At 49.1% G+C, this 27,116-nt stretch overlaps 1 protein-coding gene across 6 annotated transcripts in view; it reads right to left on the bottom strand.

Annotated features, from left to right (window-relative positions):
* The window catches only part of meis1b (Meis homeobox 1 b), a 57,797-nt gene extending 31,105 nt beyond the window's left edge, over window positions 1–26,692 (bottom strand). For 2 of the 6 annotated variants that reach the window (XM_081724079.1, XM_081724082.1), the window contains exons 1-7: window positions 26,053–26,691; window positions 24,351–24,571; window positions 23,117–23,258; window positions 22,838–22,888; window positions 22,210–22,260; window positions 21,099–21,245; window positions 13,284–13,395 (exon numbers count right to left, since the gene is read on the bottom strand). In XM_081724079.1, the coding sequence (XP_081580205.1) occupies window positions 13,284–13,395; window positions 21,099–21,245; window positions 22,210–22,260; window positions 22,838–22,888; window positions 23,117–23,258; window positions 24,351–24,571; window positions 26,053–26,064 (736 nt within the window). In that variant the 5' untranslated portion in view covers window positions 26,065–26,691. Of the gene's footprint in view, window positions 1–13,283; window positions 13,396–21,098; window positions 21,246–22,209; window positions 22,261–22,837; window positions 22,889–23,116; window positions 23,259–24,350; window positions 24,572–25,597; window positions 25,732–26,052 lie in introns of all 6 variants that reach the window. The other 4 variants (XM_081724078.1, XM_081724077.1, XM_081724080.1 and 1 more) reach the window with 4 other exon arrangements.
* Window positions 26,693–27,116: the final 424 nt, after the last annotated feature.

The raw sequence follows: 27,116 nt of genomic DNA, 5'->3' as shown, positions 1-27,116 counted from the left end.
CAGACAGAGACAGATTTAGTCTTCTTCGTCCCGGGGAAATACTTACCCAAGCGCTTTTTGTTTGTTTGTTTGCTTGCTTTCCTCAGGTGTGGGAGTTACACAGTGCCAAAGAAAGCGAAAGCGAGAAATATCCCTTTCTAAAGTGCTGTATTTTAATAACAATAGGTTCTTGATAAGGTTCGCTTAAGGACACCCGACCAGCACCAGTTCCGGACACACATGACACCATATCTCCATTGTGGTAACAGAAACCATCCTCCCGCATACATCTGCCACTGAAGGAAATCTTCAGAACTGTTAATATCATTAAAAAAAAGATAATAATTCAGCCGTTTTAAATAATGCATCATAAAAGAAACATGAATGAGGTTAACAGGGCTGTTTCCATGGCGGAAATGCGTCACCATCCGACGTGTGAAATCAGGTGCAGCCAGCGCGCCCGTCCCGACCCACTATCGCCTCCGCTGAAGACGTCCCCCTACCCCACTGACAGCTGATGGGAACATGTGTGCCATTCTGGCTGGATCTGGCCCTTTTTTTTGTCAGCGGCGGTAACGGAGGTGGCTGAAATAGCCTCCGCTGCCTGTTACCCCGGGCCGGAGCACTCTCGAAAGCGCACCTCGTGGCCACGGGATCTCTGCGCGCCATCAGGAGAGTGAGTGCTCTCGTTGGCCCCCAAAAAAAACCCGCTGCGGGAGGGGAGCCCCGCGATGGCCGCGACTCCTTAAGTGGAGACTTCTGGAGGTACAATGGTACTGCCTTGCAGACGAGGCCACTTGAGAGTCACCAGAGATCCCTGCCCCACCTCCACAGAGAAAAGAATGCGCGCGCGCACACAACAGGCGCTTCGATTACATCATTAATGGATGGCAAAAAACAAAACAAAAAACAAAAAAAAACAGGCGTGCTCAGGAGTGTGTCCAGCCCACTGGTTCCGGGCGAGCAGGACTTCCTCGCTTCCATCCAGGGGGGACACCCCACCGCCAGCGTGTAATCTAAGACAAGATTTTCATTGGAAGCAAATGCTCTCAATCCGGTGTAAAGACCGGTTCGTGTTCGGCAAAGCTTAAAATAATAAACCCAGGGCTTGTCCCATGCGACCTAAGAAAACAGAAGCAAAGGCTGGATATCAGAACAGAGAGCTGTGGAAGAGGCGAGGGAAGGAGAGAGAGAGAGAGAGAGAGAGAGAGAGAGAGAGAGAGAGAGAGAGAGAGAGAGAGAGAGAGAGGGAGAGAGAGAGGGAGAGAGAGAGCGGGGAAATAGACACCGTGCGATCTCGGAGGTAACTCTGTTACGTGTGCGCTCCCACCCCCTCGCCGTCTTAAGAATTGCTTAACCCCTTTACCCCAGTATTTTCACTCTGGCTCGACCTCCGAGGGACGGGGCCTTCTACGAGGAGCCGGGGCCGAGCCGGTTTTATTGGCATTTCCATTCTCGCTGCAACTCGATGCCCGTTCACCTCGCCGAAGGTCCGGGGCCAATTTTGGCCCCCATTCTCCTCCGGCGCAGAGGAGGCGGAGGGTCGGGGCGCGGATGCGGGGCCTCCACCCGCTCCGCTCCGCGCCGGGGCCGGCGGAAGGCGGGCGGGGAGCCCGGAGAGCCCGAGAAGGTGGAAATAATCAGAAAAATGATGCGGGTCTATAAACAAGCTCACAGCCTCATTAGACGGCCAGCAGACTCCCGCGGCAGATTGTGCTCGCCTTTTCGCTGAAGCGACGGGGAAACGCCATAGGCTAACTCTGGCCTAGCGCTAATGGATTATGACAGCGTCTTAGCAACTAACTGGGAGGTGTGTGTGTGTGTGTGGGGGGGGGGGGGGGGTCGCAGGGGGAGAGTGCGCCGGCCGGCCGGCCAGTGACAGTAAGAGGAAAAAAATGTCATCTCATCTGCCCATGTGTGGTGGAGTCTGTGTGGCAATTAGGGAGCAGGCCGGTGACTGCAGCAGGCCAGAGGCTGAGGAGCATGCCCCGCGGCTAACTAGGGAGAGAATTTTTTTATGATCCCCTCTCACACGCACACACACACACAGACACACACACACACACAGACACAGACACACACACAGACACACACACACACAGACACACGCGCGCGCGGCTGACGTCGCTCTCCCTTCCTGCCACAAAAATCAGGTTAACACTTCTCCCTTCTGCACGCCTTTGTCAGCCAGCTCTGCTGAACGGCTCATGCCCAGCTCTCACTCAGGCTGTGCTCTTTGCTTACCGCCATTCTCTCACCCTCTCGGCCTTCACACCTTTCGCCGCCTGTTTATAGCCCCTTCCCTCCCTCCATTTCTCTTACTCCGTTTCCGTCTGCGCATTTCCCCCTGTCGCTCACTCTGTCTCTCCCACCCTCTCCTTTTCTCTCCTCTTCCCTCCCTCCCTCTCCCTTTCTCACCGTTTGCCACTCAAGGCGTTTCCTGACATTATCAGAGGAATCTAGGCTAATCCATTATGATCCGATTATTCAAAAAGGCCACTTTAATTGGCACTACCTGTTCCTTTGCTGGCTGTCACACACAGCGCAAAGGTGTCAGCCATTTTTCTGCTGATTCACAAATTAGCAATAAGGCACTGCCTGTCTGTCAAACATATTTACATCACATAAGGCAACCATAAGCAAAATGAGGAAAAACACACAAGACGCGCACGTGTGCGCACACAGGCATTTTTCCTCACAAAGAAGGTTTTCTTTGAGGGATATTCAAGCTATCTAAGCCAAGAGTTACAAGTCAAATCTGTCATAGCACAAAGTTCAGATTTTACCTTTCAAGTCATTTTAAGAAATGTTTTGGCAATATTTTATAGGCCATCCTCTGCTGGAATGGGCCGAGCAATGGCGGTGGATCTGAAGTCTCTAGCCCCCTTTTATTTTTTAAATACACCACATTTAGGCCATGTTCACACATCAGGTAAACGTGGCCCGATCTAATCCTGATCTTCAAAAGCATGATCACACTGAACACTCGGACATTTTCAGTTCTGATTCGGGACGCGCGTTGCTGATATGGATCTGATAGGCTGCAGTGCAACTAAGTCTGAACTGGCAGATTGGAATTCAAGAGATGTTTATGTCAATCCAACTCTGCATTCATCATATTCTCGCCCTGCTTGGGAGGACATTTACGAGGCGTGATGGTGAGGTAACTGACCTCGTAAACATTTGGGGTCCAGGAGCTGCCATGATTTCACAGAGGCCCATAATTAAAATCTTGGCCATCTTTCGCCTCCTCGATCTCATGATAATTTGCTCCCAAACTTGCAGCCGGCCTCCACTGCAGATTAACAGGGGATTAGCTTTAGGATAGGGGATATTACTGCTGACTGCATTTGGACTGTTTACCTGTGAGCTTGCCACATGAAGCAGTGGGTATACGTGACCTGTTCAGACTAATGTCGGAAATAGGTAATGTTAAAGAGATACAGAGACTAACAGACACAGACAGACAGACAGACAGACAGACAGACACACACACACACACACACACACACACACACACACACACACACACACACACACACACGCCTGCACCCACATCATCACACTCATGTGACACCTCTCCGGACTCCCAGCCTAACGGAACACGAGGCTTAAAGGCATGCTCTGCGTCTCCCAGCAGAACACACGCGCTCACACACTTTGGGCTTTCTGTCCAATACACACACACAGGCCCTCAGAATGAGAGACAGAGAAACCAGGGGAGGGGGGGAGGGAGAAGAGAGAGAGAGAGAGCAAAGAGATGGAGAAGAGATGGAGAGAGAGAGAGAAGGAGAGAGAGAAGAGATGGAGTGATAGAACAGATAGAGAGAGAGAGAAGAGAGAGAGAAGAGATGGAGAAGAGATGGAGAGAGAGAGAGAAGGAGAGAGAGAAGAGATGGAGTGATAGAACAGATAGAGAGAGAGAGAAGAGAGAGAGAAGAGATGGAGAAGAGATGGAGAGAGAGAGAGAAGGAGAGAGAGAAGAAAAGATAAAGCAGCCTTCATTGTATTCAGGCTATTCACATGGCTCGAATTGGGCCAGGCAATGGTGGGGGAGTCCCTTTGCACGGGTCACAAGTACCTCCCACCCCAAAATATTCTGAACATGCAGGAATTCCTGCGGCAGAATTCCCAACAACAGGCACTCACAGTCTCAAAGTGCCTGCTGCAACCCCAGGCGCCCGCCCGCCCGCACACACACACACACACACACACACACACACACACACACTCCTCCCACCACGTTTTTGGGCCATTCCCTGAAACAGCCGGCCGCTAACTCCTCCACTGCTGCTTTTCCTCGTCCCAGCGTTGCTTACCGGCTCCTGGGCCCCAATCCATCCAGACTGCTTGCTTTCAGAGCGGCAAAGCCAGCAGGAACCATGTATAATAGCAGGGATTTTTTTTCTGTCTGCGGCTAATGAGATGCGCGGTTGGGGCGCTGCGCTTAGCATCCAGCCACCTCCATGTGTTTCAAACCCACCGGTAAGACCCGGCTGAGCTGCTGTCTGTCTGGAACATGGAAGTGCTCTCAAGCATCTGCACTGCGATATCCTACCGCACGCGTGTTTCTGAATGCCAAACACACTTTCTGAAAATAGACAAACACGGATTGCTGCCTTTTTTCTACCCCTTTTCATTATTACAAGAAAAGACATTGGTGACATCGCTAATCCAGAGTAGCTCACCGATACAGTCTGTAATTACACACTATTCAAATGCCGCTGTGAATAATGGCAGCTCGATGAACCAACGCCTCCCAAATAACGGCACATCCCAAATGACACCGCTTCCCAAATAATGCCGGCAGATCCTGGGATGGTAAGGCACAATTAGATGCAGGAAAAAACGGAATTCCGAACTCCTCGGCATTCCCTGTGCCTCTGCCTGCCACCGAGAGTGGGGTTTGCGGGCTGCAGTACTGGTTAATGTATTCCACAGTTAGTGGCCTTCCGCCTCGCATTAGGCTGTGGCCAGCGCGCCTGGCCTAGCGGAGAACTCTTCATGCATATTCTCACGTCCTGGGGATCAGACGCCTTACACACCCACAGGTGATGGCAAAAATGTCATCGCAAATGTTACGGCTCTCTCTCGTCCGTATCTGTGCACGGGTCATGGCTGGCGGAGGCCACTTCACGTCGACGAGGCTCAAGGGCACTTACACTACATTAACTGCGCTAGGAACAGAGCTGCCCCCCACCTGCCCCCTCACTCCGCACACATGCCGCACGCACCTCCAACCTCCTGTCCCCCGCTCCCTCTCTTTCACTCCTCCGCCCCGTGGCGGCGCGGGGGGCCGAGGGTCCGCCCTCTCTTGTCGAGCACTTTTGCTGCGCAACTATTGATTTTTGCTCCTTTGTGATTTTTTTCCCCCTTATGTGAAGATATAAGGGGAGAAAAGACAGAGCAAGGTTCAAACTCAAACACTTTAAAAGCAGCCAAATTCCACTGAGACACCGCACGCACGCACGCACGCAGGCACGCACGCACGCAGGCACGCACGCACGCAGGCACGCACGCAGGCACGCACGCACGCACGCAGGCACGCACGCAGGCACGCAGGCACGCAGGCAGGCACGCAGGCACGCAGGCAGGCACGCAGGCACGCAGGCACTCCCCCATGCCTCAGCCTGTTTTTGGCACCTTCCTGCGCTTTCTCCGGTATCGGTCTAGGCCGTACAGCCGAGGGTGGAGCGCCTTTAAACGAGAGTGTGAGGCGCCAAGCCGAGGGCCCTCGCTGGCTACGAGCGTGACATCACCACCAGTGCCACCATCCCGACCCGGCTCCGACCAATCTGATCTCTGGGTGCGCGTTCGGAAGTGTCCGGAGTGTTGCAATGTCAAAACAGCACACTCGCGCAGCGCCACGATGCTGAGAACGCCTTGCTCCACCTTGCGAAAACACACCAAAAAAAATAAATAAAAATGCCACGGCTGAAGGCGCGTGACAAATAAAACCTCTGCGATTAATCTCTCAGCTGTTGAGCTTGGCCATGTGACCAGACAATATCAGAACCAGGCCGATGACTGTAACTCAGGAACAAAAGGCTTTCTCTGCCGGCACCCGTGACGTTCCGCTGTGCACTTTGGACTCGTTTCGGCAGGGCATGGAGCAGAACCCGAGGGGGCAGGGCCTGCAGTGGGGTGAGGCAGCCTTTATTATTGGCTTCTGGTGGAAAATTTTCCACATGGTAGCTATCTAAATGACACAGGCAAAGATAAGTGCTCTAATAGGCAGGGATATTCCACTTTAGCAGGGAATCGCTCTCCATGGGACTTGCGAGTTCGGCTGATCGCACGGGAATGTTCCTTTGCTAATAATAGCCCACTTGGTTCCCCTTGAAATTCTACAGTGGCATCAACGCAGAAGGTGTGCTGTAAGGCAGAATTACACGTGATCAGCCCTGGTTTATGAGACGGGCTGGTGAGAGGATAGATTAAAAAAACAACGATCAGGGAAAAAATGGAGCAACTCCATTCAGGCGTGTGTTTGCCGGATAAAGCTTAACACCAGTGAGGTTGTTTCCCTTTGAAGTGGCGCTTTTCATTCAGAGAGCATTTTCATTTGCCATATTAACGTTAAATGAAGGCCTTGCTGAATGACTGCCCCCTTCAACCCCACCCTGCATGTCAGTGAAAGCTCACTGAGGCCACAGGAAGTGGAACACAGGAGATGTGGGAGAATTGTAGTTCCATCAGCTAGGTTTGAGCTGAGGTGATAAGCTCCGCGCTGGAAGAGGAGGAAACAGAAGTGGCCCGAGAGCCCGCTTCCTGGCTACGGCCGGGGAGTGGGCCAGCTGGACACGAGTGATACCTCCGAACGAGAACACCGCAAACACCCGCACGCAGCGATGACACACACGCGCACACGCGCCCGGCACAAAGAGCAGGGACAGCTCCAGGGCCGGCTCCGGGGCCTCGGTGCCAACCGAGCTTTGTGGGTTATCAGCGTGGGAATCTCTGCCATAGCGGTCTTTCTTCCACTCATTCGAACTCAGCGTGCCGGCCGGCGATCGGATTACCACTCGGAGTGCATGGTTCGTAAACACAGGCAGCTAAAAGCCCAAACACACACACACACACACACACACACACACACACACACACACACACACACACACACACACACACACACACACACACACTCTCCCTCTTCCTCTCAAACACACTTTAAAGTAAACACACCCCCCCCCACCGCAAGCACACACACTTTTGTTTGTTTGTTATCTTTCATTCCCTCCCTAAATCTCCAGAAAAGGGCCTGAAGAGGCCTTTATCTCTTCCGCCTAAATCCCTCCAGCAGGTATCCGTGTCAAAAAAGCCCAGCCCAGTGCTCTGGAGGGGGAGCGTTTAGGAAAGGTCAGCCTCGGGTCAAGCTATTGCCCAGTTGTTAGTGCAACCCCACCCCCTCACAAAAAGGGCCCTTTCTACCAGTCTTCTGCTTTCCATCTGCAGAGACCACTGCCACCCCCCCTCCCCCCCCAGAATGCATGGCTCAGACGCATTGAATGCTCAAGCACAGGAAAACCTACATTCACTCAAATATGCCACCTTTGGGACTGTTCATGCGAAATCAGCCTTTCAGGCAGTCGTCTCCCCAGGAAAGCCCAGCAAGCTCTTTTTTGCCCCCACCAATCAGAGACCAGAATGGGCCAGAGCTGAAATATAATTAGGAAGTCATTACATATTGGACTAGTAGGTTTTGAGTGAATTTTGAGGGGTAACGGCAGATGAGAATGGCCGAGACTGAGCATCGTATTTATAGTTCCGAGGCTTCAGAGAGAAGGCAGGAAACAAGCGGAGGCACTGAGCACTCTATCGCCAGCAGCAGTTTGGATGTTGCTCCAGCGTCCTTCCTCTTCCCATCCTTCATTAGGCCCTCGCGAGCCTGTGGGCTGGGCCCGCCACGTCGCCCCGGCAGCTATGGGCAGGGAAATAGCCCTGGCACAGCGCTATCGGCCGCGCAGCATGTGGCGCGCTAACAGCAGGCCATTCATCCTCATCCTCTTTGGGAAGCTAAAATTAGCGCAATGCTGTTTGTGGCTTTAAACTGGACTGCAACCACTGTGACGCGGCTAATACAACAGCCTACTGACCTGCCGGTTCAGGGAGAGAGAGGGGGAGGGAGAGAGAGAGAGAGAGGGGGAGGGAGAGAGAGAGAGAGAGAGAGAGAGAGAGAGAGAGAGAGAGAGAGAGGGAGAGACATCATGTATGCACTGATCATTGCCGGATTATCTTGCTGGGGTATCCCCCCCATTCCTGCTGAAAAACTAATACATTTTAATCTCATAACATTTGGAAACAGCCTCACAAATGTCCCCTCTGACCTGCGGTCTGCTGGTGCCTTCTGCACGGGTCGGCGAGGAGATTGTGTCCAGAAGCACTTGCTCAGCTCTTTATCAGAAGTCCTAAATAAACCGAATGCCACACTGGCAAACAAGGACGCCTGACTAATGAACGAAGCATTGGAGCTTGTTTGCTAACTGTCACTCTCGGTTCTTTTCTTGGCCTTCTGCCCCACCCCCTGGGTGCATAACGCCAATGGGGCAGCGACAGCGTATCTCTGCTTGGTGCTATCAGAGTTCTGTCCTGACGAGCAGGCCGGCATGTATGTGACAGAGGCCGTTCAGGGCCGGCTGGCCTCACGTGGCTGCGCAGAGCTCCACTCAGACCTAACGCTCTCTCACACCTCAGCTAGGACTCCTGCTTGAGCTCCACAAAATGCAGGGGCATGGGACGGCGATAGGTAAAGGGCTTTCCCCTGCTACCTGGAGCAAAACTGAGTACTGGATTTCACACACACACACGTACATGCACACACAGATAAGGAAAACGCACCTTGTGGAAAACGTACTGCCCCAAATCTTTCTTTTCCCCATTACAGCAAAACTACTGTATTATAATTTGCCTTCGGAAGCTTTTGTGCAGAGCTTTTGAAATCTATCTTCCTTTTTAAATAATCAACAAGATTAGCTCATCAACTGCACTGATGTGACGATCACTCGGTGCTATTTGTGCGCCGTTCACTTTGCTCGCAGGAATACTGTTGTGACTGGGGCTTGAGAGACCACCGGACGAGCGCGCACAAGTCTGGGAAGGTAGCGTTTTACAAACACCAGCAATTTGGTCTTGGCCAAAGAAGAAGCCCTTGGTTAAGTGCTTTGGAAGAGCACATCCTGTAAACACCAGGAGAGATACAAAGTGTCTACATCATTAACACACCACAATTACAGCGTGCAGGCTAAACATAGCGCTCGCCTCGCCTCTCGGGCTGAAAATCCCAGAGCAAATGAGCTCCGTCTTCCATGGAGGAGGGTTCTTCACTCGGAGAGCGAGCCCAAACATTCTTAAGACATTAGGATGAGGCACAGACTCTCTAGAGACCCGGCAGTAAGTAGAAAAACACCTAACGACGAAAGGGAAAGTGAGAATGCTTGAGAGGGAGGGAGGGAGAGAGAGAGAGAGAGAGAGAGAGAGAGAGGGGAAGTGGATGAAGGGAATCTTGCTGCGCTGGCCCGATGGCCTCAGCGGAGTGTACAGGGTTCAGACAGCGAGATCCAAAGCGCGGCGGCCAGAGGAGAAGGAGGAAGTCCTCCGACAACAGCCAAAATCCCAAAGCAAACAGCACACTGGCAGCGTATCTCAGCATCTTTATGATGGTTATCTGCCCTGAGACAAGGTGCTAAAGCAACCCTATAAACGCCAGAGAGCCATGGCAGGTTTGATATACAGACGGTGTCGGAGTCGGGCGGGGGGGTGGAGGGAGGGTGGTTTTTTCCGCTTCTCTTTTCCCACGGAGTGCCAGGCGCAGGGCTTAATCCCAACACCGGTGGGAACGTGCGCAACGTTTCCCGTTTTCCTAGCGTGAGAGCGGCTGGGTCCTCTCGCGCCCATCGGAGGACGAGGCCATAAAGCCATCGGCGCTCGTGACTCTCGCGCGCTGTGAGAGGGAGATGAAGGACTGAGAGGAAGGTGAGGGGGCTGGCCTTCCCGCACGCCTCGAGAAACCCGCCGCTCTCCGAGCTTCCTGTTTGTGTCACGCGTGTGCTTGTTCCCTGAACACTAAAGGCTCCGCTGGGGTTAAACATGACTGTCGCAGTGCGCCGTTTACTGTCCCCTGTTCATTCTCTTTCTCTCTCTCTCTCTCTCTCCCTCTCTCTCTCTCTCTCCCTCTCCCTCTCTCTCTCACCAGATCACCACATGGCAGTGCTGGCAAGGGGGGGAGGGCCGGCGGTGGGGGCGGGCCCTTATGGTGAGGGGAGGGGCTCATCTGGCCTCGCATCTTCAGCGGAAAGCGCCGTGGGAAGGTGGGTACCACCCCTGCCGCCTCCACCCAAATGACACCGACGAGCCTTGGGAACGCAGAAGGCGCAGTTAAAGGCGTAAACGCAGACGGGCAGACGGACAAGAAGAGGCAGAGCTGCGAGCCAAATCTCATGCAGTGGAGGGAGCTTATAGCCTTGGGAAGTAGTGCATGTTTGTGCTCTCTCAGAGAGGGGAAGAGAGAGAGAGAGAGAGAGAGAGAGAGAGAGAGAGGCTGGGCTCTTCAGGTTCACTGGACAATCGTTTAAAATTAATGTGTGACTTTGACGAGCACGTGTGGCGAGGCCTCGGTGGGCGGGGCTAGAGGTACGGTGTCACTGCCCACCCTCCTGCTCGAGACCCCGCCTGCAGGTCAACTCTGGAATCTGGCCAATCACTGGATGGAGGCAGCAGCTTGGGGCCAATGAGGGCTCTCGCAAAGGCCGACCTTCAACAGGCCTGTGGAAAACTGGCAGCCACATCGATAAGAGCTGTCAAGAGCTGCACCCACTCGCTCAGATCAATCCGGGCAAAATAACGATCGGTCCCCCCAGCGCTCCCATGCACCCTGAACTCCAATACTGTAAGAGAAGGAAACACCTCACATCCACTTCCTCTGACTGACAGACGAGGACAGAGAACACCATCCAACTCTAATCAAGAGCGCATGCTTGAGTCTGAGACTTTGGCGTCATCGTAGGGCTTGCTGAGCACGGACTCAGATTCGGACCACCCATGATTAGCCATATTCATCAAAACCCGCTCTATTCTGAGCACGCTGGAAGTTCGTTAACTCGGCAGGACCCCGAGACCAGCGCCTTGGCCCCGCTGAGTTTCGGGCTGGCGCTCCGCATGTAAATTTATGCAGACAATAACAAGGGCCTCCCAGAAACTATTTGGGTTGGCGCGCGCGTGGCCGGCAGGACCCTCTGCAAATGGCTCCCGGTAATTGCTGATACAGATCGGACGGCTGTAGTCATCGCCTCGGCCCCGCGCTGTTTGATGAGGCGAAGGAAACCCTAAGCTTCTCAAAACACTCAGCATGCTCTGTCCACATGAGCGTGCACGTGTGTGTGTGTGGCGTGTGCATGCTCTCATTGTGCCCAGCCCCTTCCTGGCAGGGTTAAAATTCTTATCCCTCTCCTCTCTGTGGCCTGGCGTGTTCCTTTTATTCTGGCCAGGCATTACCTATGCCAGAACACCCTCTATGGCGGAAGGGGTGGGGGTGGGTGGGGGGGGGGGGGTAATAATGATTTGTTTTCTTTTGCTCTGTATAGCTTCGAACCCTCACTAAAATAAGTGGGATCCCAGATACAATGCCACAACACGTCCCCCGAGAGGGCAGCGGCCCGACAAAGGCGAGCTTCGCCCGCGTTAACAGACAGCCTCTAATTAAAGGAGCACCAGACCGGGGCCCGGCCAGGGCCTCGCTGGAGGGGGGGATCTGGCCGCACGGACGAAGAGAAGCGCAAGGACCCGGGGGGAGAAGAACCCGGGGTGGGTTTACAGTGCCATAAAACCAATCACGAACCATGGCAGCGTGTTCACCGGGAATCACGGTTAAGGCTGACGGCACGTCGAAAGGCACGGCATAAATAAGCGCGTGAGCGTTTTCACGACCGTCATCGATGACCCTGTGGACAGCTCCCTCGTACGGTTAGAACACGATTATTGACAAACGCCGTACGGAGCGGGGTCTTGTTTTAAAGAAAGCAGGCTTTTTTTCCGCCGAGCTCTTGGCTAACGGCCGCAAGCTAAACTCCAGACGCGCGCTTGACTCCGGGCCCTGGCCTCCGAGAGCCGCAGTAGGCCAGAGAGCCTGACGCGAGGGCAGGAAGAGGCGGGAGGAGGTGCGTGGAGGCGGGCCGAGCAGAGGAAGTGGCGGCAGAGCGGAGCGCGCCGGAAAGGTCAGCAAGGAAACAATCTATGAGAGGCAGAGGGAGGGGCCGGAGCCACATGGGACGTCGGAGACGGGGCATGAATGTCTCCGCCAAGAGGATAATAACACACTTACTGGGATTATGGAGTGACTCCTTACACAACATGCTAATACGCTTAATAACAGCTACTTTGCACAATCAGTAATTAACCCACATTAGCATAATGCCCACACAGAAACAAAGTTGCTAGAGGTGATGGGCTCTCACGCACACGCACACACACAAAGACACGGAGCTCTACAACAAGCCCTGGTCATACTCTCAGCCGCTACAAAACAGAATACATCAGACATGCAGCCACAAAGGCGAGCTGGCTACAGGAAGTGAGGCGGGCAAAGGGAGGCGGGGCCACGTGAAGAGCCCCTTCGTAATTGGAGTTATGTGAAAAATGGAGTGTCAGTCCGGTCAATAAAGAGCAAAGGTCAGCGGCTAGCGGGAGCTCTGTGGCCGCACGCAAACCGGGGCTCATTAAGCGGCCCAATCGCGGCGCGGCGCGGCCGCCCGGGCCCAATCGGAGCGTGGCAGAGCTGCCTGAGTCATTAGTCATCAGACGCCCACCCGCCGCTCTCCTCCTATCCTCCACAGCCAGCAGAGGAGGAGGAGGAGGAGGAGGAGGAGGAGGGTAACAAGCACGCGAGGAAGAAGGCGGGCCGGCGCAGGAGTCGTGTGGAGCGTAAGGCGGCCCTTCTGGCTGTGGGCGACGAGGCCCCGGAGGTGCCTGCCTGGCATCACCTTCAATAATACATGAAGCTGCCTTCACGCCTGTAGGTCACTCAGGAACCCTTACGCCGCTTGCTCAGACGCCCCCCCCCCCGGTCACACAGCGCAGCTAGCCCTCCACACACACACACACACACACACACACCCTGACAAAATAAAAGCCCTGATCCACATCTACTTCAGCGGTCACCCTCTCCAGTATCCCAGCCAACAAGCCCGGGCTCGGTTTCGCTGCTCGTAGAAGAACAGTGGCTATAGAATAGACATTATATGCAAATGACACCCACACCCACACCCACACCCACACCGAGTTTACATGCACACACATGCGCAAAGCCTTACCTTGTTCACTGCTATTGTCACCGCTGTGTGACGTGTGTCCACCACTGGAGGGTCCCGGCGTGCCCCCAGAGCGCGTGGACGCCGTGTCGTCATGGTCTCTGTTCCACGAAGTCTGTTCCACGAGAGGCAGAAAGTGAGGCAGAGAGAGAAAGAGAGAGTGAGCAAGGTGAGCGTGAGAAGAGATTGAGTGAGAGAGAGAGAGAGAGAGAGAAAGGAGGAGGGAGATAAAGAGAGGAGAGCACACAGTCAGGCATCAGACCGCAGGGACTCAGCACACAGATAAGACGCCACTGCACCCTCACATCACAAAGGCAGCCGGCGCTATCAGATTTTCCACGTTCAGGTGCGGTGGAGGGGAGCAGACTCTTCCCATGCCCTGCCCACAACCCGCCACGCCGTGCCGCGGCTCTCCCCCCCGCGCGTCCCCACCACGAGGCGCGCGAACCCCCAGACCCTCCCGCCAGCTGCTCAAACGCTCAGCCTCTCGATTTCGGTTCCCAGCAACCCTTGGCTCGCGGCGCGCCGGTGGACTGAAAACTACCTTTTCAAAAAGATTTTAAAAGACGTGTGCAAAATCGAACCCTTTCTAGGCCACGCAGAGGCACGTAAGGGCGGTGGATTAGGATCTAGTGTTAAGGGAGGAGGGAGATCCATGGTGCGGAGAGGAGAGCAGAACGGTGAGCCGGTGTGGGCCGGGCTCACGGGGGGCAGGGGCACTGCAGCTCTGCCTGCTGGTCTCGGGGGGCCTCGCACGGCGAGATCCATGCGCCGGACTGCAGCGCAGCAGCGGGAGAGGCGAACGCCGGTCACGCGCACCCCTCGTGTCTAGGACCGAAGGCGCGCGCGGGTATAGCACCCAGACCTTCCCATTCCCAAGCGGGATCAAATAAGTGCCCTGCACTCCTCGCAAGACGGAAGCGGAGGCCAGGGAGGAGGGGTGGGGGTGCTGAGGAGCCCGTTGACAATTCCGCTTAGGTGTATAATGGGTGAGGAGTGTCAGCTGTTGGGCGGATGCTATGTGGCAAATGGAAGAGACACCGGGATAAAGAGAAGGAGGCCGGACAATAGGGCGCGAGAGCCCGGAGCGCTCAGCCCCACGCAGGGCCCTCGCGCCCCATACACCACACAACAGATGTTGCCTCTCATCGCCGGGCGGCTAAAAGTAGCTTTGGCGTAGGGGAGAGAGGGAGACGCGTCCCGGGGCCTGCAGGAGGATTATGGGAATGGCCGATACTACCAGTAAATACACTAATGGGTTGCACGCACATATGCTGCGCCATGGAGGGGTTGGGGCGTGCCAACGGGACTGTGTTGGACCTGCTCCACGATGTCAGGTTTTCCTAAAATACATGTCGGGTTCGTTCAAATGGCTCAGGCTGAACAGCTGTTCTGCTGGTGTCACTGATGGGCTAGTTTTGACAGCAACAACAACAACAACAAAAAAAAAGGACACGCAAGTTTCAATTTAATATGTTTCTCTTTTTTTGTGTAATGCAGTAATGAAACATTGGCGGAATCCAAACCAGCTCCCATCGTTGCACCTCTTCTCGAACGATCGGGCTCGCCGCGACGCTCACAAAGTAAATATTTCTCCAATAAAGGTCGGATGCTCATGCCAGCCACTCTCAATGTATTGGTGCAGAAACAAAATGCTGTTAAAAAGGGGGGGGGGGGGGGGGGGGGGGGTCAAAAGAAAAAGGGGTGTATTCTGCAGCATACCAAAAGTATGGTGTAAGAGGTAATTTAGAGCATATGCTCAGAGAGCAAACTGTTAAAGCAGAAATTGCCAGCTTCTACAACTCTCCAGCTTTTCAAAAGAGAACGTCAACAAGAGAGGGAGAGAGCTGGGGAGAAAAAAAACAAAACAAAAAAAAAAAAACAGAGGGAACTTGTTTATTCAGAGCTTTGCGGAAAAGAATGGAACAGCACCCTGGGGATGGAGAATGCCGAGCTCAGGAGCCCCAGTGCCTCACCATGTAAAAGGATGTTTTTTTATGCGCAACAAATCCCACTTGAAAATATAATTAGACGGAGAAAATGGCAAACTATTGCATTAACTGTAATTGAACAAAAGAGCAGAGGGGCTTGTGGGAGGTTTGCTGCCAGGGCCCCTGGGAATGGGGGAGGGTCTTAGCCGAGGGTGAGTGACATCTCCAGTCTATTTTTACCCGGCCGGCCACTCCTGGCTGCCACTGATCTAACGGCTAATTAATAGAAAACGCCCGGATGGCCGAGCAGCAAAGCGCGCGGGAGCTCTCCGCCTGGCCGTCCCGGCCCAGACGCGCGGGGGCCATGGATACGGGGGCGGCCTGTGCAGGCGCATGGAAACGCCGCGGAGACGGGAGCCGCCGTGCGCCTGCTGCGCTGGGACAGACGTGCATGCAGCAGTGGAGAGAAAGCACACGCGCACGCACGCACACACACACACACACACACACACACACACACACACACACACACACACACACACCCCGTTTGATATATTCACTGTCCTTCTAATGAGCTAGCTAGGATTTATTCAGTCTGTCCTTCCTCCTTCCCCCTCCACATTTTTCTCTCTCTATGCTCTGTCTCCATGTCTCTCCCCCCACCTCCCCCTCTCTCTCTCTCTCTCTCTCTCTCTCTCTCTCTCTCCCTCCCTCCCTCCCCCTCCCCCTCTCTGTCCCTCTCTCACTCTCCTCCTCCTCCTCCTCCTCCTCTCTCCACACTGCCCCCCCCCCCCAGTTCTACCCTCTCCATTGCAGGATGTAGATTAATTCAATGCTTAATTGTTTAGTAAATTCAATTTTCCACATTCTGTTCTGCGTAGCTTTAGCTAAAGTTCTTAAATCTGCAGCGCGTAGCCCAGGGAGCAGCGTTTGTCATCTGTGCCTGGCGCGGTTTTTTTTTTTTTCATTACCATTTTCTTCCTCCGCCACTTAATTCGCCGTGAAAAGATTTTCCTTGCTGGAAATTCTGATTCCGCTATGATCGGTGAGGCATTCCAATTCATTGCATTTTCATTGTGTTGGGACTTAGACAGCAGTGCTGCCTTTCTCACAGTGCACCCCACATTACACCAGGGCTCACGCAAAGAACGCTGGGCTCCCGGTTCATTTATTCCAATAAAGAAAATGCTCCCTCGCTCCTATGATTACATGTGAATTTAGAAAAAGAAAGAAAGAAATCCGTGTGTGCGTTTACGTTTTCACACATTCTTGACCACTCCGCAGACCACTCACGTCGCTGCGTTTTTACCTTTTTTCCCCCTCAAATCAAGACTTTATCCAGACATCACAACAGACTCCGCTAATGAAGTTTCTCCCCCCTCCTCCAAGAAAGCACCAAAGGAGGGTGGCCACGGTGCCTCGGCGAGCTAACTGGCAGCGGTTCCCCTCCGAGACCCCAGCGCCACGGCTCCCGCTTCGCACATGAGCGCAGCTGAATGGACGCCAGCCAAAATAAAAAGCAACTCTGGGCGCGCGGTTATTTGTTTATTTGTTTACTCGCGGCTTGTTGATAAAAGCGGGATGGCGGGGGCTGACAGGGACGTGCTGGGTTGCCAGTTGAGGCTTACTGCTAACTCACTCTACACTGGAATATTAGAGGAGCTCTGAATATGGAAGGATTTTCATAATGGTATGCACAGCCACCAAAAGGGGGGACAACCCCCCCCCCAAAAAAAACCCAGAGGATAAGAAACAATGCCCTCCCCCATATACCTACTGCTCGCCCCCAAGCTCACAATGCAAAAGGGAGATGGAGCTGGGTTAGAGGGGACCAGGGCAAAACATGATAATTGCTGAAGAAATCTGGTTGGTTTCGGTCTCTAGAGAGAGAAAAATATCTGTGCATGGCCTGTGGGTGATATCTAGTTTTAGAACAAGTGGAGTCACTCTTGGGGGCACCAGAGGATAATCACGCATCTCACTTAATTACAACTACTTTTACGTCCCTGCTCAAGAGGGCACTGCTGGAGGAATCGGAAAGCTTTGTTTCTCTGCGAGGCCTGAAGTAGAAGGTCGAGTGTGTTGAATTCAGGTATGTACATGAAAATTCAGGAAGGGGGGGGAGGTTTAAACTTGACTAGGTTTATGCCAAATTTGCTTTTTTGAATAAACATTGAAAAGGACAGATGACAAACGTAATATTTCTTATTTATTTGTTTATAAGCTTTGGGAGTTTGTGCTTAAACAGAATAAAAACAATACAAACCTGCATCCTTTCCCAAATTAATCAAGAGAAAACATCTTTTCTGAAAATGACCAACTGAATTCTGAGTAGACAAATCTAAGGAAATCATCACTGCATATTCTTATACCACTTTATAGTAGAATTACAACCCCCCCCCCCCATCACATGACCATCTGTCTGCATCACTTGTTGCATCCTGGACAATGACCTACATTTTGTCCACAGAGAGGGGGTGGGACAACAACCTCAAATTTTGGCCACAAAGCTGACTATTTAGGACCACTGTAAAGGCTCAAGCATCACAAAAGGTCCGTATGAAAACCACGTCATCAGTGCACACAAAGGGGAATCGATCAAAGTTCAGAATATGAGGATACACCCCAAACAACAGCAGCAGATTAGGGAAAGCACTGCACTGGCGAAGGGGATAAACGCTGTTCTGAGAGGACCGTTTTCACTGAATCCTGCGATAATGTATATTAGTTTAACCACAAAGAACTAGCAAACAGTGCAAAAACCACAAAAGGGAAAAGGAAGCAAGAACATTATTAAAGACAGCTAGATAAGACTCATACCCGTGAAGAGCGCACAATTTCAGCAAAGAGTCATACAGTGGAAACGACATCACGCACAATTATATGAAAATAGTTCCTCGCCTTGGGGAAATTCTGCATCTCAGTGCTAGAGTTCTATACGTGAAATGACACACTTGCAGCAAAGCTCGAATGCAAACAGAGTTGGCAATTTTACAATGGACAAAGAGTGAAACTGCAAATATGGGCAGCGCTGAGCATTTCAATTATCTGAAACCCTCTTCAACTTGCCCGGAATAATCTAAAGAGGCCTTGAGCCGCGCGTCCGAAGTCGTAAGCACTATTGCCGAACTGCAGAGCAAATGGCAGAGCTGCCCCGCCTTCTCCCTGCAATTAAAGACAACTGTGCAAACGCTGCAGCCCGTGCGATCGTCCTCACACTCTGTCCTTAACTCTGCTCACGAAGCATCAGCATTGAGCAAACTGCCTAAATAAGTTCCCAAGACTGACCTCCCCCTCAAAAAAGAAAACGATGCTTCCGGGTGGGACGCAAAAGTCAACAGTAGGCAGGAAAAGTATAATTTTCTCAAAATTCATATCGGTTCCTTCCAATCAGCCATGTCATCCATGTCTAACTTTCCCCTGAAAATAAAAACTGAAGGTGCACCCCCTCCCCCGTCAAAAAACAAACAAAAAAAACAACAACAACAAAAAAAAAAACAAGTTCATCGAGTTCCTAAAAGGATTGGTCGCTCGGGAACGCCGCAGAGAAAGGGTTAAGGAGTGTAACCCGTCCCTCAACTCACATAGCACCTGAGGGGGGCTTGCGTTTATCAGAGTTCTAGAGTACAAAACCCCAAACTGGCTCGGCGGCATTCGCTAGCGAGCAGAGGACCTGCCACTCGCAGCTCTAAACTCGGCTATGCTCGTTTTTTTGTTTTTGGTCGCGAGACAAGGCATGCAAAACAATGGTAAGCTGGTGCTGACACATTATTGATACGATGCTTGAGTGCACAGAAAACGAAAACCCAGCAGACAACCGGACCAGAGTTTAATAAATTCTATGTATATTCCCGAACATTTTTCTTCTGCTAGAGTCTTCTTGCTAGAATAAATTGGTTTATGAATAAATGAGCCGCCCCTTTTCCTCTTGTTAACATTGCGGAGAATTTGCACAAAGAATTTTTTTTTTCCAGTCCAATTCAACTTTATGCCCAAGGGCATATATTAAAAATACATATGGAACGAGATAATGCACACAACGCAAATTCGTTATGGGTGTCACAACCCAACAACCGTAATCTGAAGTTACAACAATAAAAAAAAAAACAAGCTATAGGACTCGTTATATATATTAAGATATATTATATGTTAAGACTTGCACAATGCCAATTAGTCGTCAACTAAAAACTGCAGAGACCGCCCATTGCTCATGAGCTTAGTTCGTTTTTAACCGTCTTCCCAGGCTATTGAGGAGGCTGCTTATCTCATGGTAAAAAAAAGTCAGTGACTCATTATTCTACCCACGAAAAGTTTATCACTTTACCTGGGTAATTTGAAACTTTATAAGGATGTGTAAACACTATCGGTCTCAACATTTAGCGTAAAACCACCATCAAAGAAAATATAGGCCATGTCTTAATCCTAAAGTCAATTAAAGATCCGAATTCGTGCCTCGGAGCACAGTATAAATTGCTCTTATCAAGTTATATACCTAGATACCCATGGGTCTTCATATAGGCCTAAGCTATTTCTAACACTAAAATAATTTCTCAAGAATTTATTAGCTCAAGAATCATGACAACCCCCCCCCCCCCAACACCCACACCCCCAACAGAATTTTGCTAAAAAGAAACAAGACTAAAGCATAATTGACATTCTCTTATTTAATTCTGCCTTTGAATTACATGAAGTATGATCTGCGCGAATCAGCTCATTAACATAATCATTAATACAGCCGAGATGGCGGGGAGCTGGCAGCCAGAGGTCGTTTTATTCGAGTCCCAGTTTGGTAATGAATGAAGGGTTCGCCAGGGTGTTCTCTCTCTTTCTCTTTCTCTCTCTCTCTCTCTCTCTCGCTCTCTCTCTCTCTCTCGTTCTCTCTCTCTCGCTCTCGTTCTCTCTCTCTCTCGCTCTCGTTCTCTCTCTCTCTCGAATAAAAGCTGTTGACCGACGAACTCATCGGAGAACTACAACTGGTCAGGGCTTTATTCAGCCATATGGAAGTTCATGGATTTAAATTATTTAGTCTAATCGCTTCATTACGTTTTATGTTGGTGAATCTGCTAATCCCCTTAATATGAACACTTATCTTTTCTTATCTAGTATCCCTCTCCGGACTCATATTTCTTGCTCAAATCAGCTGCCCCGTATGTTACATTTTAACGTTTAGAGATCAAAGATAATTCCCCATCACTAGCGAAAAAGTTTGGGTCACGTCAATTAAATTCGCGCACGTGCGCGTTGGGTCAAATGCATGCATCAGATGTTCTGTTTTTCTAAAATAGAAGCGTTTCTCAGTCCATCAATTAGGCTTCCCAGAAAAGGCGCCATGAAACCGTGCAGTCTTGCAACGCAGCGGAGATCCAGCCGCGCGCTTTGAGCTGAATACCACGGATAAGCAATGTGCGCTCATGTCTAAGGAAAAATACTGACAAGACAACCAATGGAGCGTGAACAACGGCAGAAAATCCAAGGCACCTGAGCAGAGTATTTTTACTGAATCGCACCAGTGCTCTCGAGAGATTTCGCCTCACACATCGCCCGCCCTCCACGCGGTTATGTGCTAATAGATAAGCATTATGAATACCGTTTCGTTTGATTAAAAAAGAAAAAGGGGGAAAAAAAACGCGATGGGAGAGGACTAAATTAAAATCGACATGAAACAGGTCAAGTTTATGGCAATGCTTTCACAAGCTAATCCCCTCAGGTCGGTTCCGGGATCAAACCTTAATGAAGCAATAATGGCTACATTATTCAAAAATTTTTCATTCCGATGGAAACTAAAAGCCTTAATCGTATGCAAATAACTGCGAGGCATCGGTCTGACCCAGAAGACGAGCTGAATAGCCAGCGCTCTCTCCGCGGACAAGGAAGGATCACCACGTACCTGATCAAGCGGTCCCGATGATCTTGTGATTTCTTCACTGTCCGACTTTGATCCCCCTTCCCTTTCGTCTATAACCAAGTCGATGGGCATTTTGCCCTTCAAACAGCTGATGTATCGGTGACAGAAATTGTCACAAAGTTCGTGTACCTAAACAATAAAAAAATTGGGGTGGGGGGGTTGGGGGGGAATCACAAAGGGTCATCACAGTGAGTTGACAAGTGCATCCAGAAGTCTATTGACATGGTAAAACTCTCCTGAGATGTTACAACCCTACTCTGCTCGCCACCGAATGCATCCAGAATCTGGAATAACTTTATTTTCTGGCAAAATAGAGATATCGCCGACAATTGACATTGACAAGACGATTCACGGGCTACACCGTATTCAACACCCGTATTAAATTCATCTGCTCCCGGGGTTGTGTCCATTAGAGAGATGACCTGCTTGAGTGACATTTAAGGTAAACTGTTTAATTTCGTCTAGTTATTTCATTACCACCTCCTTTCTAGGGAATATGGCCTCTCTGGCCATCTGATACACGCAATGAGAAGCAAATAGGCTTCGACATATATGGCTACGGGCAGAAACAAACGGCACATCAGGAAGCATACAACCCATTGGGTGAAACAGATCGAAAGGTTAACAAAACTGATCATGAATACATATTGCGTGGTTTGTTTTTATTTGTTTGTTTTGTTATTGGACGTTTAATTTAGTCCCGTTGCCCTCGTGGTTGCCGTTAAAGGTAAAATTCCATCAAACGGACCACAAACTGCGCAGAAGCGGATTCTTCTGTCAAGCCATGTCATAGACAGAACCAACGGTTCCGTTACTTCACGTCAACCTTTTAACGACAATGTAACATCACGTAAAAGAACCCCAAAACTACAGGGAAAGGCAGTGTCCACCGGCAAATTGAGATTAGGTCTATTATTCAGAAAACACTGACTGCTCTAGTTTTTACCGCCTTCATTGTAATTAAAGTCGGAAGAGAAAAGGCAACACGATTGAATTTGACACTAATTGCAAAGGGCCAGAGGAATATATATTTATGCAAATTAAACCCATAGGTCTGGGGAAGGGGGTGAATAGTTCACCAGGTCGACATTACCTTCTCCAGCTCCAAAAGATGAAAACGTAAAACCTGAATTGCTTGTATCATCTACAGAAATAAAGGAGAAATAAAATACATATATTTAATTTTAAATGTAAATACAAGAACTGTATTATATTACAACGGCAGAAAGTAATTAATGGAAGCCTGTTTCTATGGGTTTATGTTAAATACATTAACTGTGTCTCAGCTAAAACACAGTTTGTGAACAAATAAAGACTTCCGTCCATAAACAACCACAAAATAAACATGGCAAATTTCTGTTAAAAGTGCAGATCTCAAACAGAAGTTCTGCTAAACCTAAAAAGTACCCAGTGGTCTGAAAGGCAAGACGCGGGTGAAGTGAAATTCATTTGCATAAAAACTTTTAAGACGTAGAAAAAAAAAAAGTTCAAAGCTAAGTGACAGTCTTCTCGGTGGCAACAAAGACGTTTATCTGTAGTGACAAGTGGAGCTATCGCGAAATCTAGCAGTCCAATCTGAGTATCACTTTCTGAATGTTTAAAAGGTTTCAAAACCTTTTAAGTTAAATGAAAGAACAACTAAATGAGATCCCTATTAATAATTTATTTAATCTTACTAGTATGACACATTAAACGGATAAATAAATAAACAAATTACTTACCAAATTATCCAGCTCAGGATTTGATGAAAATAATGGCTTTTCTGCTCTGATCTGCAGTGAAGCAAATACGTATGAGATATAGTGACCAAAGAAGGACCTACAACAAATCTGTGCACTTTGTTTTGTTAATTATGAATATTTCCAAATATGGCTTACACGCTCCACTTCTGATAATATGACACTAAGTTACATTATTGGTAAACATGTGAACAGTGCAAGTAAACAAATTGAACTTTTTTTTTTTTTTTTTTTTTTGCGCAGCAGTAGCTCATCTCTGACCTGTTTTGCAAACACCGCTATATCTTCATTGAAAGATTCTGACGAGCAGACGTCTCCTCCCGCCACACCAGGCTCTCTGGGTGTACACGTTGCTAATTCACATTTTTCAAATATCAGTGCTAGGAGTGGAAAAAGAGGGTGCCTGAAAAGAAACAACTTCATGTCACCAGGGACAAAACAACAATTCCATCCCACTGGCTATTTTCTGGCTATTAATATGGCCAGTATTGGGGAACAAACCCCATTTGGGGAAATCAGTTCGAAACAAACACTGATCAATTCACGTTTTAGGTCATTGTAACAAGCAAAAACACATTTTACGCACATCTTAAACTTAACTGATAATTGAGAATAATACTGTTATGTGAAAAAAACAGGCCTGAATGTTAAATATAATGCAACTTATACTGCAAACGGTAGGGTATAGTGTAATATGATATCAGTGCGCCACAGAATCTGCCGAGCCGAGTCTAGGCCAACATACTAGTCCGCGATGTTAATACAGTACGCTATTAAGGCTCAGTGTTCATTGTAAATGAGTATCTATACTGTAGTTTATGCATCAGCTTATAAACCAAGATTCTGACAATTAAAATAAAAAAATACAATAAAAGTGGATAATATGTTTTAAGATATATTTATTATTATTATTATTATTATTACTACTACTACTACTATTACTAGTAGTAGTACTACTACTACTATTATGCGTAGACATTCCATTAAATACATGCAGCAGAGATCCACAGATGTGCAAGTTTGTAATAGTATAAATATAAAACAATTTAAAAGGGTACAGAGATAGTAAGATTGGCGAGACAATCTCACAAATCCCTAAATCTAAACTTACGTTTTAATTAACTGTTAGGTTTAACTTATAACGTGACAAAAATTACTGAATTATAAAACTGGTCGACCAAAAAGTTTAAAATATGATTTGGACTGCCTGACGTATTGATTAACAGGTTTAGAACAGTATAGAAAACAGCTATAGGCCTCCCCGGCGCAACAACCACGATAAAAACAAGTAAAAAGGCAAAAGCGGGCACGCAGAAAGCAACACAGCGTTCAAAAAAGTCACATAAATACGTAACTGGCAACTTTTCACAATGTATACGTACGCGTCAATACCTCTTTTAAACCTCAGGACACAAAATAATTGTCGATTGGCAAGTGCCTTTTGTGCTATTGGCAAGTTACATAATAAAATGTCTTTTTGGCTCTCCAAACGTACCCGTAAATGGCGTCTTTATCTCTTTTTAGGGCGTCATTGACGGATGAGCCCATGCTAGGCGGCATGGCGTTGGCGTGAGCTGCGTGCGGGTACTGGTGCGCGTGGAGTTGGGGCCCGTGATTCAGGTGGACAGCCTGCATGGACCTCGCGGCGTGTGGGTCCCCGTACATCGTGGTGGCGATTCCTACGCCGTCCATCCCATAGTGGGGCAAATCTTCGTACTGCACAAACACACATTACGAAGATTCCCAGGTTTGTCACTCTCCGACACCACAAGTCAAAGAGTTAAAAAAAAAAGAAAAGAAAATGAAACGTTCTTAAAGATCGTGTCGAAAGTAGGCTATTACTGTTCTAACCAAAGCATACTTTTTTAGGGAAGGAAAAATATTCCACGGTCGTTTTACATTGTAGTAGCCGAAACTGTTTATTACTAATTTACGTTGCTAAACTAATCCACCATTTAATTTAAGGTATAAGAATTTGCTTAGTTTGTCAAAAATATATATACTGGAATATCGGCGTGCTATGATCTATGAAGCATGGAGTCCAGTTGATGGCAATAGACAACGACGCGTCGAACATATTCATGTAGATACATTTTAGTTTAGATTCGTCTATGATAAAGTCACATGAACATTCACAGACTAGCCTATGATATTGTGCCTGATATATAGTAGGTGTGCTTCCATTATGACAAGTGCACATTAAGGAATATGCACGGCACAAGGCTGCTTAATAACCTAATTTTTTGTTGTTGTTGTTTTTAACTGAAGTAAAACATGTTTACATGTTTACCAAGAAAACTTTGTATGTGCTAACAAATAAGCACCGTGTTTATCTCTTATTTTTAAAAGGAAAAAAAAACTTTTGGATTTCATAGCCTGAATTTTAGCCTGTTGCATTTGACGAATTTATGAATAAGCCTAAAGTTAATTATTCATCGTGATAACTGAGAGTGACAAGACAATAGCAGCGAAAGTGGACAGAATGAGAATTAACACATCCAGACCCTAAACCTGTAAAGGCGTAAACAGACAGCGTGCTGCTGTATTCCCACACTCACAAGCAGAAGGTCGGCAGTTTTCAATAGTGTGTGATCTCTTCTTTTAAAGTGTATATAATTTGATTTACAAATGTAAAGGAAATAAACCATAAATGGCACGCAAGTTTTCGCGTAAATTGTATGTATGTGGATTATCCTGAGAACAGGTCCATTAACACTCAAATACTGAAATAATTTGACTCACCTAATAGCCTATATTTATTCTCTGTCGCTGCCTTCGCTTATCAGCGGGTATTCTAATAAAATCTTACTGAATAAAAGCATAGCTTTAGCTAGCCTCGTAAAGTGCACTACATAAAACTTTAGAATAAACTGGTTCTGTGAAAAGACAAAGTAACACACACGGGGAAGGCTCAGTTGATTTCAGCACTGCCTGTTTCGCTTGAACTGAAATACACAGCATGAATATTTTCACAAATATCTGACGAATCTTGGTTTGATGTTTTTGGAAGGTTAAAATGAGATCCATACAGGATGAAAAGAGAAGCGCAGAACGAAGGAAAACGCATACAGCTGGAAAACACGTCCAACAAACGAGAGAAAGTTTGTCTGAACGCGACTGTCATCGGCCACGTTTCAGTATTCTGACTACATTCTCCCACACCGAGTTGGAGAAACTTTTCGGAATAGGCTACGTACCCTCTGCGCCATCGCCCTCCACACTCCCTCGTATTCGTTCAATGCAAAATATATTCCCTATGAGGCCAGGATGATGAAGAAACAGGCACGCAAATTCCAAAGCGAGGAGGTTTCCCCCCCCCCAAAAAAATCCAAATGCTTCTTTCAATCGATGAAGCCAGTCCTTCACCTCAAGTTTAGCCAAACACGGCAAATAGGTCCTCCGCTTTCCCCCGGACAGCGACAAGGACCGAACAAATCTTCTCTCCCAAACCAGTATGAAAACACCCTTCAAACAAAACTAGCTAGTCCCATGGCTTTTCGCCACTCCGGCTGTCAATCAAAGGCGAGGTTGTCAAAGTGCTGAATGAATGATGGTCCTCGTCGCGCTTCCCCCGGTTAGCACACCTAACGATAACGCACAAATGAGCACGAAAATGAAGCTCTCCCGTCTCTTTGATCACTCGCAGCTCCTGGGTTGATTTTTTATGCAAAAGCTTCTAAATGAGATCAAGAGGAGGTGGGGTGATAATTCTGGCTTAGTTTTTCTTAAAGGAGCCACGATCGATCCTGCGAGCTGCCGTTCCCCGTTTGTGTACACCGAGTGTGTGTGTTGAGCGCGGCGGAGCCCTGAATCTGGACCAGACTGCTGAAACCCGGAAGCAGTGGTGGCCATAACGGGTCGCGGCTTGCACAACGCGGTGGGCTGCATCAAGTCGCGCACAGAGAAGGGGGGGGTGACGGACGCGGGACGAGCCGAAGTACGGTTTACTGCTTGGGTTCTGCGTTAAACAGGAGAGAGATTACATGCGACACGGGTTTATTTGGGACCACGCTATGACTCATTCACATGTGCTTAACCGTCAGCGTCTTTACGGTTCACTGCGATGCAGCAAATAAGAGTATAACATCGGGCGCGCCCTTGTCCATTTGCACTAATATTAGTTCACTGGTTAAAAGCCAAAACAGACAAACGGAGACTAAATAATGACCTCGTCGGTGGCATCATTAGGAGTAAGACTCAACAAGGGCCCTATCGATTAAACGTCACCACTTTAAATCTAAATGTTATGCTAATGCATTGA

This window comes from Electrophorus electricus, chromosome 12 (genome assembly GCF_041902795.1).
Source record: "Electrophorus electricus isolate QZ-2024a chromosome 12, ASM4190279v1, whole genome shotgun sequence".
Classification (NCBI taxonomy): Eukaryota; Metazoa; Chordata; class Actinopteri; order Gymnotiformes; family Gymnotidae; genus Electrophorus; species Electrophorus electricus.
The sequence above is the reverse complement of the archived record's forward strand: the minus strand, read 5'-3'. Positions and strand labels throughout refer to the sequence as shown.